The following is a 13,435-nucleotide window of genomic DNA, read 5'->3' as shown; positions in this document are numbered from 1 at the left end:
GCTGTTTGCTTTCTGCTGCGTGCAGAGAGGTGTCTCCGAGGGTTTCCATGATTTCTGCTGACTTCAGCCACACTTCTCCTGAACTTTGTTTTAAACAAAATCCCACTCCAGCCTGCCTCTTTGCCATGCTGCTCCCACAGCCCTGCCTGCCCGGGGAATGTGGTGCCAGGACGGGAGCTTTTCCCAGCACCATCCTGTGTGCATCTCCTGCCTCTCAAAGGGCTTTGCATATCTGTGTGCAGGACATGCCTGGTCCCAAATGGAAACCCTCCCATTCCCCAGCACTGCTGCCTATGGGATGCTATAAATAACCCCAGGAGCACAGTTCAGCTGCAGCAGCTTTGTGCTGCATGGAACCATGGCTGGAGTCGGTCCAAGAAAGTGCCGCCTCCTAATTTCAGATCCGCTTTCTCAAAATAACTCCTGTGTTTCCTTCTCTTCCATTTTTAAACTTGGCTTTAAGAGGAGCCCACGCAAAATCCCAGGCTCTCCCTCCTCTGGTTTTGGCTGCTCTGCTGCCTCGTGGGGCTGGCTCCTCATCCCCACGGGAGCTCACATGGCCGGAAAGCTGCTCTCCTGCCTGCTTTCCCCTCCCAAGCCTATTTTAAGTTTCTTCAAAGGAAAAGCAAGGGGCTGGGTTTTGCTTTGGAAGCCAAATGCTCTTCAGGCAAGAATGCAGATTTTTGTAGTCTGCAGGGAGGTTTTTGCTGTTGGTGAGGATCTCTTTAGCTCCAGGCCCCTTGGAGCAGCATGAGCAGGGTAAGAGCACGATTTCCCTGCCTGTGGCCCTGCCCGGGGAGGAGACAGGTTCTGTAGGGGCAAATGCTGCTGCCTGATACATCTGTGGGTTCCCTTCTGAATCTGTGGGCCCCACAGCGACCGTGTTTTTGGTTCAGACACGTTCCTTGAGGCATTGATCCCTCTAAAAATGCACTTGGAAGTCCCTTCATGAACACCACTGATCCACTGCTGGAGCAATATTTCAGGATTCTCTATCAGATCAAGAAAAGGGATCTTTGCCTGCTTGCTGGGGAGATGCAGAGCGACTGTACAAGTGGTGGGGCTCTTTGTGTATCTCATTAGAGGTAAATGCTTGGGTTTGCTTCTTGATGAATTTCCTTTTGTTAAACAGGAGTGCGTGGGATCATTCAGCAGATGTAGGATGAACCTTGTGGTTTTCTTCTGCAGGGTCCATCACTAAACATACTCCTCACAAAATCAGTATTGGAACCAAGTCCTAGGTGGCCGTGCCTTTGGAAGGGAAGAGATTTACCAGCACTGCTGATGGTCTTTACCAAAGGTCCCACTGCTGTGGGTGGGCTGCCTTTGTACCTGAACAGTTTGGGGTTTGCATAAATTCTCCAGTCAGGTTCTGGCTTGCTGGGTCCCTAGGCAGGAACACACCTTTCTGTGTGTCTGTCTGTCCTTAGAGATGAGCCCTAACATGGTGGGAACCTTCTGCTGGGTGTTTTATGTTCCCAATTCCAGCTCTCACCTCGGTGTGCCAGGCCTTTCAGACAGCTCATTATGGTTCTGCTACAATCTGATAAAGGCAGCAAGGAGCATCAGCAATTACAGTGGGTGTCAAGTGTTAATTGGGCAGCTTTCAAGATAGAGGAATTTCTTTGTGTACGTACAAAGATATGACGTGCTCGGAATAGCTTTTCCTCCTGATCTTTCGTTCTGGAGACGTGTATATTGCAGTTGGTTAATGCAAGACAAATTATGTCATTCTTCTTGATTCGCCACATGTTCTGCCTATGGTGCTTTGCCTCTGGCTTGTCTCATTAAGTTGTCTAAACATGGCAAATGCAGCAAGCTGAACATACTCAGCTTTTTCTCAAAGTTAATCTCACTGTGTAAGTACATAGTGAGATTAAGTACACACAGGCCTGCAGCATCACCAGTGCCCTGCTGTGCCATCCCTGCTGCCAGGACATCTTCCACCAGCCCATGGTGGGACTTGTCTGCCTTCAGTGAGTCTATAATCTTCTCCCCATAATTTTGCAGAATGCAATTAATTAGTTTGCTGCTTTTTATCCCAAGCAGGCATCAAAAACATTTTGGTAAGCTGATACCTCCTGCCTTCCAGCAACCAATGGCAGGCAGGAGGGCATTGACCAAATCATCCTCTTGGCCGCTGATGTAGAGTGTTTTTAGTGGTTTTAATGATTCTTCCTCTCCTGAACATCTTACCCCCTGGATTTAATTCTGTAAGACTTTTTAGTGCAACAGTGCTGATGTTCTCCAAGGTCAGCAGATTTTATCACTCGTGAAGAACAAAATATTAAGCTCTGGCTCAGAGTTCTATGTTGTGTGATGAATTTTTCCAGGGGGCAGGTGTCTGGGCAGGCTTGGCTCATTCCCATTAACAGAGTCAGGTGGGCAGTGGTGGTGGCATCTGTGAGCACCAAGGTCTGCTGTGGGGGTGCTGTGATAACCAGGCAGGGATGCACTGGCAGCAGGGCTGCTGCCTGCCCTGTGTGGGGATGGTGCCAGAGCAGGTTCCCTGCACGGTTACATTGGTTACAGCTCTCTTGGCATCCTCGAAGTCACTTTTAAATTGCACAAAAGCTTTGTGTCCTCCTGAGTGTACAGTAAATACAGGAACTGGAAGCTCCCCTGGTCATGCTGTGGTGAGGCACCTGCTGCAGGCTTTGCAGCTGGGACAGGGCTGAGTTTGGCCAGGGCCATTTGCCTGAGCCCCTCCACAGCAGGGTGACTGCCACGGTTGTTGGGGTGACTCTTTCAAAGAGCTCGTGGGCACACCAGACTCTGTGTGGGTGCACAAGGCTCTGGTGAGGAGTCTGCCCACCTACAGCTGCATCAGTGCTTTTGAGGACCAGCCAGCAGTGGGGGGATAGATGGGACTTTTGGAAACCCTTCATGGGGTGGATGTGGGGGCAAGCAGCAGGGCTGTGTGCCAGCCTCAGCGAGACAGTCCTTGGGAAACTCATCCTACCCTGAGACAGTGTGAGAGGTGCCTGATGCTGGAGAGCTGTGGGGGCTGAAATCCCTTCCCTGCCCTGTGGGAACTTTCCCCAGGGTTTGCCAAGCCCCACTGGTTCTGCCAGGAGCCCAGACCCCAGCCAGCTCCCCAGGCCTGGGGCTCAGCTCCCTGTTTTAGGCAACTGGGGATTTTCTCTCTCCCTTACCCCAAACTAGCTAAAAGTATCTATTTTATCTGGACCTCTGAAAATCCATCTCCTCATCCCCATCACTGTCAGGTGTTTGGCTTTAGCAGCTCAGCCCTTGGTGTCGGCAGCATGCAGCAATCTGGATTTATTGGACTGTCAGTAACCCCCCTGAACAGCCTGGCTTTGCGAGGAAGTGCTGTTTACTGAAAATGTCATCTTTTATTTAGACTCCTGCTACAGCCAACCCATGTCTTTTTTTCAGGCCTGTTTAATTAGTAACCACTGCACAGCCCCCAACACGTGTTCCTGGGTGGTTTTTTTTGCCTTTAATAAGCACTGGGTAGCCTGGCCAGGGGCGGGAGGGGATGAGGAAGGGCTGCTCTGTGGCAGGGAGGGGAGGGAAGCGAGAGCACGACGAGGGCAGCACAACTCTAATGATCACATGCTCGTCAAGAGATGAATCCTAGAAAGGGCATCTCTGAGTGTGTGCCGGTGTGCCCGCCCTCCTCCTCCTCACCCTCCTCCTCCTCCTCCTCGCAGGGCAGCCGCGCAGAGGTACCGGGCACCCAGAGGGGTCAGGGATCCGGGTCACGTCCTGGGCACTGCTTTAAAGTCATGATAACCTGAGTGCCCTTCACCCACGGGGTTTTGGTGCTGGTCCAGAGGCTGAGCTGAGCCTTTCCACCCGCTCTCAGGCAGGGATGGGATTTGTGACAGCTCTGCAGAGGTTTGAGGAGTGGTTTTTAGCAGAGGGAAGAGCTGGAGCAGAGAGCTGCGACTTGTCACCGATGGCACGAGTAATTTTTTTCTTCCTCTCCCCTTTCGTCCCTGCAGAAGAAGGCGGAGGCTGCCCACCGGATCCTGGAAGGGCTGGGTCCCCAGGTGGAGCTGGTGAGTGTTACCTGTGTGCGGGGAGAGGTTCCTGGGCCCCTGGCTGTGCGTGTGTCTGTCAGAAGGAAGCGTGCTGCTGGCCCGGACCTCTTGCTAGCACAGCACCAAAGCAGGAAGCAAAGTGACTGAGATGAGTACTGAAAGGCAGGCAGACTCATACACAGAGCCCTCCTCGGAGAGGGTTAACCCTTTGGCTCCTTCCTCCCGCGCTGCAGTGGAGCTGGAGGGTGGAAGGGGCTCTGGCACAGTCTGCCTCCACTTGGGATGCTGATGGCTTCATCTGCTGGTGGCAGACACAGCAGCAGCTCTGTGGGACTGCTGCCTGCTCAGCCAGCCTCGGGGTGCTCTGTGGAGGGATGGGTGCTTGCACTCCCCTCTGTCCCCCCCTCTGAAAGTGAGGGAGGATGCTGAAGGGCGCTCTGTGAGCACAGCCCGGCTGCAGCTGCCACAACCTGCGGGTATCAGGACTCACACACTTCCTATTTCACTCTCTCTCATGCACAGGGAAGCTGAGAAAACAACTTAGGACAAATTATCAGTTTTGGGCTGCTCCCTCATCTGTAAAAATCCATCTGTAAGGGAAACAACTCCCTGGGGGCTGAGTCCTGGAGAAGGAAGGGTGCCTGGAAAAGGTGTGCCAGCAGTGATGCTGCTGGAAGGATCAGACCCAGTCTGACAGACATCTCCTGCTTTGCACCAGCCGTGGGATGCAGTGGAGGGAGCTGTCTGTAGGAGATGGGAGCAGGCAGCTCACAGGCTTCACAGCTGTAATTTGCACTTGCCTTGTGGGGGTGGTACTAATTGCTGTCTTCCCCTGTGCACAAGAGGAGGTCACAGTGACAAAGCCCACTTCCTTGTTGGGGAGGTGACACTCATTTCTCTGAGTCACCAGGGTCAAACCCTTTGCTCTTTCTGCTCTGAAGATTGGCAGTGCCCAGGGTTGGTGCTTCCTCGTCTGAAATATGCTGCATTTCCTTTCCTTCCTCCTCTCTTCTTTGTTTTTGTTTTTTTTTTCCCCACTCTGTTTTTCCTTTTTTCAGTTTGTTGTTGTTTTCTCCCTGGGTGTTGACACTGCACGGTGGGGGCTGTAACAGAGCCCAGTGCAAACCTTTCCTCTGTCTCTGTGCCTTACTCACAGAGCAGAGGAAAAGGGAAAAGGGGAAACCTCACGGAGCAAACCCAGCTGGGCTCTGTGTGCATCCTGCAGACTGCCTGGTCCATCTGCCATGGGAGAGGCACTTCCTGTGGCCCTGCTCCCACGCTGTGCCCGTGCCCAGGACCTGCCAAAGGCCTACCAGAGACAAGATGAATAGTCACAGCTTCTTCTGAGCTGGGAAGGAAGCACTCCAGGAAGAAGAGTGTGCTGTGCCCGATGCTCATGCCTGCTCCAGCATAACACTGCACGCTCCAGCCTTGGAGCTGCCACAGCCCATGGGTCTCCTACAGGGAGGTTGAGCATCCTGGTGCCAATCCAGTCTCTGCAGGGCTGTGTCTTGCTGGCAGCTCTGCTAGGATGTCCCATTCTGGCTGTTCAGAGAGCTCTGGTGGGTGCCTTTGGAGCAGTGATGGTGCTGGATGCACGCTGGCTCAGGAATGGGCAGCGTGCCGGAGCTCATGGGCTGAGGGGAGAGGTTGCAGTGGGAATTGGTCAGTCATGGCACCAGAACTGGTCTGCTGGCAGATTGGAGCAGGAGGACAAGGATTTCTGGGAAGCAGAGATCCAGTTTGGGTACTGGGAAGCTGGTCAGGAGGAGGTTGCGACTCAGTAAACTAAGGCTCTGCTCATTTCATCCCTGAAATGTAGTGATACAATTTAAAAAATACCCACATGTTTTCTCCAGAAGAAATGTTTTTAAGATGCATAGTGTGAACCCTGTAGTGTTCAGAAAGCAATTGAGACCTTTTTGGTTTATTTCTAAAGAGCTTTCAGTAAATCCAGGGCTTTTCCAGTAACAGCTTTGCATTGCAATTATGTTTTTCTAAAATGTCATTCTCCAGAGAAATGTATTACTTGTTCCTAACCCTGGAGAAACACTGGGTATGTTTTAAACATCACCTTACCCATCTGATCTGTGAGCTTTACTTCTGCTTACTTAGTGAGAAAGGTGGAATTAGGAGTTGTGGATGGATCTGAGGGAAGATACTGTTTCTCAGTCCCTGCCCTGCTGAGAATGAAGTTTAAGTAGTTAGTCTGTAAATTCTCTGTGGGTTAGTAGAACTTGTCTCCTGGGCTTCCTCCACTGCCTAGGCTGAGTTATTGTGCAGATAGAAACCTCTTTGAGATGCTGGTGTTATATGGGTCTTGGGTTTGGGTCGCAGAATTTCTTTTAAAATGATGTGTTCTAGTGCTTGTCTGCTAACACTTAAGTTTGCTAGCTAAGACTCTTAAGTGTTCATATCATTTTAGGTGGTAGTTGAGAGGAATCATTAGCTTTTGGTTATCTGGTTGGCATCAGGGTATCTGTGATGTCCATGTGCTCTGAGCATTTTCCAGCCCAGGTCCAAAGCAAAATGTTAATTCCACTGCTTCTCCCAGGAGGAAGGTCTCTGTGACCTGCAACATGCAAGCTTCTTTGCTTTGATATTTATGAGCAAGGAGGGAAGAGAGACAATTATTCCTCAGTGTTTCCAGTTCCTGCAGTCCTCTTCCAAAAGACAGTCACAGGTCAAGGCCTCCCAGTGGTCGCACCAGCTTTCCAGGATGAGTGAGGATGTGATGCTCTGGAGCTGCGGCTGTTTCTTCTGCCTGTGCTGCAGACCTGCCTCTCTGGAGCTACGTGATGAGACGGATGTCTGTGTTCCTCTGAGCTTTCCAAGCATGAAGTGCACAGCCAGCTCTGAGCCTGGAGTCGAACCAGCAGATCTGAGAGGATTCGTGATACAAACACCCCTGGGGAAGGGATACCACTGAGAACATCTTCTTCACGAGGATCTGCTCGTCCCTCTCACCTGCCTGGCTCTGCCAGCACACAGTGGCCAGGTGTCTCCTGGCAGGTGTCTCCTGGCAGACTCACAGCCCGTCACCCCTGGCCAGGTAACGGGTGCCCGGGCAGCCGCCAGCTGGAACACGGCGGCTCGTCTCCCCGTGCCTGTCTGCCTGGGGATTACGTGCCTCTGCCTGCCCCTTCTGCCTGGGGATTACGTGTGCTTTGCCAGAGAGCAGGGACACGTCCAAGGACAGCCAGAGAGAGAAGCTGATGACCTGCTGGTGCAGCGGTGATGGAGCAGGGAGAGCAACACCCAGTCTCTGTTCTGTGTGGATTGATGTGGCTGTCCTGTGTGGCAGCAGAGTGGTGAAGCAGAATCTGTGTTTTGCAGAGAAGTAGAAACAGGCTGTGTGGAAGAACAAGCTTCTGTGCCAAGCACCTGTGATGGTGATAGGGAGATACCACAGAGGATGTGGGAGTAACACCTTCTTCAAACCGGGGGGGGGAAAGGACCCATCTTTGTTTACGCGTCCCGTCGCCTCCAGTGCTGCTCACCTGGTTGAGCAGATGCTCAGCACATGTTTTGCTCTTTTCCTGTGTTTAATCTGAGATGAAATTGGGTAGACCCAGGGCATAGCCTGAGCCCTATCAACCACAGGAGGAGGGTGAGCTGGTGTGCGTATCTGTGGTCAGGATGCTGCCTTCAACTATCACATGTCCCTCTGCCTGTGTTGGCCACAGATGTTAGATGCTCACAGCCAGTTTGGGGAAGGTTTGTGGATGAACTGCTTGAGTATTTGGTGATGTTTTTGTGGTCAGACATGAGCTATGCTCTTTAGGTGATGGTTGCTGGTGATGGTTGGGCTGTGGTAAGCTTTTGGTTATCCCAGTTTTGGACATGTTCACAGCAGCTTAAGACAATGAATAGAAGTGTTGAAGGGTTTAATCCTGAGCACCCTGTTAGCTGGGTGATGTGTACACAATTGGTGGCAGGCCCTGGAGTGTGTGCTGAGCTGTTAATTACCATGGGTGGAATTGAGCCTGGTCTCTGGCATCTTTCCCTCCCAGAGATGGGACCCTCCAGTTTCCAAAGATAAATCCCTGAGAAGGCAGAGGTAGCGGGGCAGTGACCAGGGATGGATCCAGCTCCCCTGAATCCCCACCGAGGTCCCTGCCCCACCGACAGTGTGGGGTGCAGAGCAGTCCTGGGGAAAACGCTTTTGTGCTGGAGCCCAGTTGCCCCTCACAAGAGACAGATGAGCATCGCTGTACTCAGGGGTGCTGGGGGACCCGGCAGTGCTGGAAACCCGGGGACAAACACTTGTCCTGCCTGCTGTTGCCTGTGCCTGGCTCCCTGGGAGGGCTCAGCAGGCTTTCAGCGCGTAGACATAACAACTGGCAGCTCCCAGGCTGTCTCCTGCCGCTCCCCAGGCCGCGCTTTCCCCTCGCCTCCCCCGTGTCGTACGTTGCGAGGCGCAGCGCGTTCTTGAATCGGTGAATAACAGCCACGTCCTCGCCGCGTGGATGTGGACGCCGCCGCAGATCGCTGCTGTGCGCCAGCCCGGGCGCTGCCTGCCCTCCCACGGGCTGAGCCGGGATGCACCGGGACGCGAGCGGCGCCGCCGGCAGCCAGCACGCCCCAGTAGGGCTGGGGGCACCCCAGGGCTGGGCACCCGCGCCGCTGGTGGGCTGGAGTTCCGAAATGTCAGAGCGTGCCATTTATGCCTTCGTTTCTCTTATTTGTTTCAGCCGTTATACAACCAGCCTTCAGACACCAGGCAGTACCATGAGAACATTAAAATGTAAGTACGGGGCGATAAAGCTATTTTAAATGTCAGGTTGGGCAGTAGACTGGAGCAGGAGGGGTGCCAGCTTGCTCGCAGACCCCAATTAAAGCTGCCGAGGAATTGTGAGCATCCTGTTAGAGCTGCTCCGGGTGCCTGAAGTACAAACCAGCTCCAGGAGCTCAGCAGTCAGGAGCTGCAGCTTAAGGTGGATGCTGAAGGTGCTGTTTGATTTTCTCGGGGTGGGGTGGATGTGGTCCTTGATGTTTTCCCAGACAACACTTACCTTAAGTGCTTTCTTCTGTGTTTCTCCCGTACTGAAATATGAAATCAGCTGCCTCTGTGTGCGTGTGTGTGTCTGTGTGTGTTTGCATGCAAGAAAGATGAGGTAAAATGAAAAGTTGCAATTACAATTAGATTTTCATGAAGGGCCTCTTGAATGTCTAATAACAACTGGTTATTTCAAAGATACTTACTGAGACTTAGCAATCATCTAATTTGACTTATCACCTCAATACATGATTTAATCATCAGCATGCGTTTAATAACCACAGTGACTTCCTGAACATAGAAGAACTATAACAGATAATGAGAATAGCGATAATTGTGATTATTGTTGGAAATTTAAATAGTCAAACCAGATCTGAAACTTTTTATCTGCCTTGAATGAACTGATGATTGCTCTGAGCTGCCTGCAGCGAGTCTATTTCGGTACCAGCTCGGTCAGCTGGTGATAATCATCTTTAATAATCTATTAACAAAAGTTAATAATCTCGTGCTTTTCAGCGGTATGTTAATTGATCCCGGGGGTTTATAAGGGAAGGGTTCCCATACCTTTGCTCTAGGGGAGCGTGGCAGGAGGTGGCAGTGTTTAGGGGCTCTCTGTCCCCAGGGGCTGCAGGGAGGAGGGTTTGGAGATGTGACCCCACTGCTCGCTGCCGGGCCCTGCTGTGTTCCTGCTCCACCCAGAGCTTCCTGTGTCATCCCAGCAATGCCCCCCCTGCAAAACATCCAACCCAGCGTCACCCTCGGCTCCCACAGGGCTTAGGGGTCCCTGTCACTTCAGGGGGCTGATGATTGATAAACCATCTTGTGTGGCCCCAGGAAGTGCTCTCTGCATTGCTGGTTGTGTCCCACCCCCAGCTCTGAGGAGGGGTGGAAGTCACCAGCTCTCGGGGGTGCCTCGAAGGGCCCCACAGCCATCCCAGTGCAGTGAAGGTGGCAGTTTCAAGCTGATCACTTGTGTTGTCCTTGAAAGAAGGAGTTAAAAAGTAGATTCAGATACTTCACCCACTCTGCCAATATTTGTGGGTTTGTGATCACATTTTCCTGTGATTTAAACAATTTCCTGTTCTGGGTTGCTGCCTGAAAGATGGGTGCAAACAAGAGGGAACTGACTGCGCAGGTAAGGAATAAAACTCTTGGTGAGAGGTGAAGCCCCATCAAACCAGCCAGCAGAGCAGGTGTTCCCTCCATCCCTACCTCTGTAGGCATCTGCAGGGCTATCCCCACCCCAGACAGTGACATTCCCCACGTGGCTGTAGCTGTGGCAGTGACAGACCAAGGAGAGGCTGGAACAGGCAGGCTTGGGGTTAATGTTCGCTGTGATTAATGCTGCAAAAATACGGGAAGGAAACCACACATTTTAATGAAAAGCCTCCATCTCCTCCTTCCAGAAACCTGGCAATTAGCTGCCTTCAGCTGGTTACTGATGCCAACTGAGCAGTTACAGATCTGGGTCAGTGAAAGGCCCCTGAGCAATCTGGGCTCCAGATGTTGGCTGGTTTTGGCTGTGGGTCTGTCTTTTGGAGGTCCTTGGGTCTGGTCTGCACCTTGCTACTTGTTGGTGGACATGCAGAGAAATTGGTGTGTCTTTTCTGCCATCTCTGTCCATGCTGCACGTTAAAGGACATTTTGATGCTTGGGAGTCAGATAGGAAATCAAGATTTTGGTGATTCTTCCAAGCAAATGATTCAGGGTCCTTTGACCAAGAGCAAAAGGTATTAGACTTCTCTGTTTTGACTGAGTTATGCTTGGATGTTCACATCTGATCTACAATTTCTCCACAAGCTGAATTTGGAGATATTTTTTTCTTTTCCTTGTTCTTAATATGTTTGTGCCTTTCTGCTCCAGAAGAGCAGCTTCTGCTCCATATCCTGGAGGTGGCTGTTTCCATAGAAGATGGAGTGAATCCTCAGGGTGCTGGGAGACACCAGCCAAATGCATTAGAACATCAGGACAGCTGCCAGGACACCACAGGTTATATTTTGCCAAGGTGTAATTGGATGCAGATTCTCCAGAACAGCTTCACTCTATGCAGATTTAGCCATTATGAAAAAGTCTTTTGGCAGATTGCTGGAAAATCATCTGGGTTGTGATTCTGTCCACAAATCCTCACTGCATCCTGGCTGTGTTGTGCCAAATGGGAACTGCCCCCATGTGAAGCTGGTTTGGAGCCTCATAGGCACAAGATGTCCAGGCTGTTATTGTCACAAATACCTTTAATAGCTTTTTTTTATTTTGTTTTTAAGCGCTTCTTAGTGTGAATTTTTTATTCTCAGTTGAATATTTGCAAGTGTCAGTGGGAAGGTATTTGAATATCAGAAAGCCAGGATTCCTCGATTTCTCCACAGCTATACTCTCTGCCTTGCAACACTCATTTAATTCTCCCTTCTTGTTTGCTTTGCTTTTCAGCTGGGATGAGTCACGTATGCTAATAGAGCTGACTGGGGAGTTACTGGGAGAATTTCTACTCTTACTAAAATGTTACCGGTCTCTTATATTCATGGAGTTTTATGGCCTGTCTCCTATTCAGTACAGTTAAAATTAATTTCATGCCCCAGTTCATTCCAGTGTTTGCAGCTTCAAAAGCTTTTAAGTCCTATTTAGCTGCCTGGCTGTGCTCCGTTCCTCGTCCCTTTGGTTCACCTGTGAGTGCAGGCTTGGAGCAAACATGGTTAATTTTGTATGCTACATCTGCTGTGGGATCCAAGGCACCCTTGAGTGGTTTGTTCCAAAGACTTGACCTACCTTTGATGGGACCGTGTCCTTTCTGTTTGAAATATCTGCATTGTTGGAGGGAAGGGCTCTGCCACTTCCTCATCAAGAAAAGAGGAGGGTGAGATGGCATTTAGATCCCTCATTTCATAGGGATGGGGTGAGCTTTGCCCCTGTGGCTGGCTCGGCCCTTGCTGTTCAGAATTTTTTGGCTTTGCAGCAGACTAAAAAGTTTCTTCAAGATGCAGCACAGCCCTGAGCACAGCTGGAAACCACTCGAGTGATTCTGCATCAGTTGAGAAGGCTACAAAAGACCCTTTTTATACATCTTGATGAAATACAACAAATGCAGAAATGCTGGTGCACCAGTGAAGCATCAGTGCCTCTGGTCAAGGTCTTTATTTCAGTGGTTGTATAAGGATGAGAGCTGCCCTTCCCACCCTGCCTCTGTAGTGACTGCGTATTCCCCAGACTCAGGCTCCAAAGATATTAACCTTCTTTCCTCCAAGTGTTTGAAAAATGACAAGATGTTGTTCACATGAGCAGGATCAATTACCTGCTGTCTGTCTGAAGAGATATTCTCCAAGGGGGCCTTCGTCTCTACGGCAGGAGATTCCTGCTCGGTCAGCCATGAAAAACAGCCCGGCAGGACTCTCCTCCCCCCTTTCCCAAAGCAGTCATCTTGCAATCATATTCTGTGAGACTTGTGCTTGAAAGCAAAATGTGAGCTTCCCTGAGCCTTGAAAGAGCAGACTAAAAGCAAAGTGAATAGCCCAGGGTAAGTGCATGCAAGGTGCTGTTCACAGGGCTTGCTTTAAGCCTCCCCTTCAAGAACTTCTCCTTGCTTTACACTGAAATTCAGGAATGTTGGGGTGAAATCTGGCTGTGTCCCCTCAAGATGCTTGGAGAGGTGTTGGAGAACCTCTCTGAATGTACAGTTAAAACAGATGGAGAGCGTGGTGTGATTTGGGTTTTCTCATGTGCCCAGATCCAGCAGCAGCAGAGCTGAGTGCACTGTTAATATTTGCACATCTGGGTTGCTGTCTGCAGCTGAGAGATTCTCGGGGAGAGGGCAGGAAATCTGCCTCTGCAGAATCAAAATCTGAAGTCAGGATTTTCAGAGAGATTTCAAGGCTTCTGAATCTCTTTTTGTTTTCTAAGTGCCCCCCCAAAAGAGCAGCACAGCTGTCTTCTGAAAATCTCAAACTGTGGCTTTCCAAATCACTTGTCACATTGGAAATTTAAGTCATCTTTTCATTACTTGTTGTTTAGGGGATTTAGTAGCACTGGATTGCCTCTAAATTCATAGTTGAAGCCTGACATGTAACACAAATGTTCTTTCAAACCCTGTCATTACTAATGCATTCTCTTTCAGGTCTTTTTATTAGTGCTTGTAGACATTTTCCTCATTAGAAATTCACCTAGCAGCTCCCTGCTCATCCCATTCAAGGTTTCTCATCTCTTTTATTCTCTATTGGCATGCACCAAGGCAGCAGATTACCTAGTGATGAATTACTAAATGATGGAGACACACACTGCTACCTTCTGCTTCTTCCTCTTGCCAGTAAAAAGCCAATTACTGGTTTGGGGGGGACTATCTTGCAACACTTGAGCTTGTGTTGTCAATTTGGGCTTCAGGGCAAGGCAGAGGTGTTTCTGGGCACCAACAGCCTGCCTGAGTGTACCTCCAGAGTCAGAA

At 50.5% G+C, this 13,435-nt stretch overlaps 1 protein-coding gene across 38 annotated transcripts in view; it reads left to right on the top strand.

The window, feature by feature from the left end:
• The window catches only part of NCOR2 (nuclear receptor corepressor 2), a 227,989-nt gene that overhangs the window by 123,995 nt on the left and 90,559 nt on the right, over positions 1-13,435 (top strand). For all 38 annotated transcript variants that reach the window (XM_085593368.1, XM_085593374.1, XM_085593370.1 and 35 more), the window contains 2 exons: positions 3,972-4,028; positions 8,705-8,757. In XM_085593368.1, the coding sequence (XP_085449494.1) occupies positions 3,972-4,028; positions 8,705-8,757 (110 nt within the window). The remainder of the gene's footprint in view (positions 1-3,971; positions 4,029-8,704; positions 8,758-13,435) is intronic.

Source organism: Lonchura striata, chromosome 15, assembly GCF_050655825.1.
Source record: "Lonchura striata isolate lonStrDom1 chromosome 15, ASM5065582v1, whole genome shotgun sequence".
Lineage (NCBI taxonomy): Eukaryota > Metazoa > Chordata > Aves > Passeriformes > Estrildidae > Lonchura > Lonchura striata.
The sequence above is the reverse complement of the archived record's forward strand: the minus strand, read 5'-3'. Positions and strand labels throughout refer to the sequence as shown.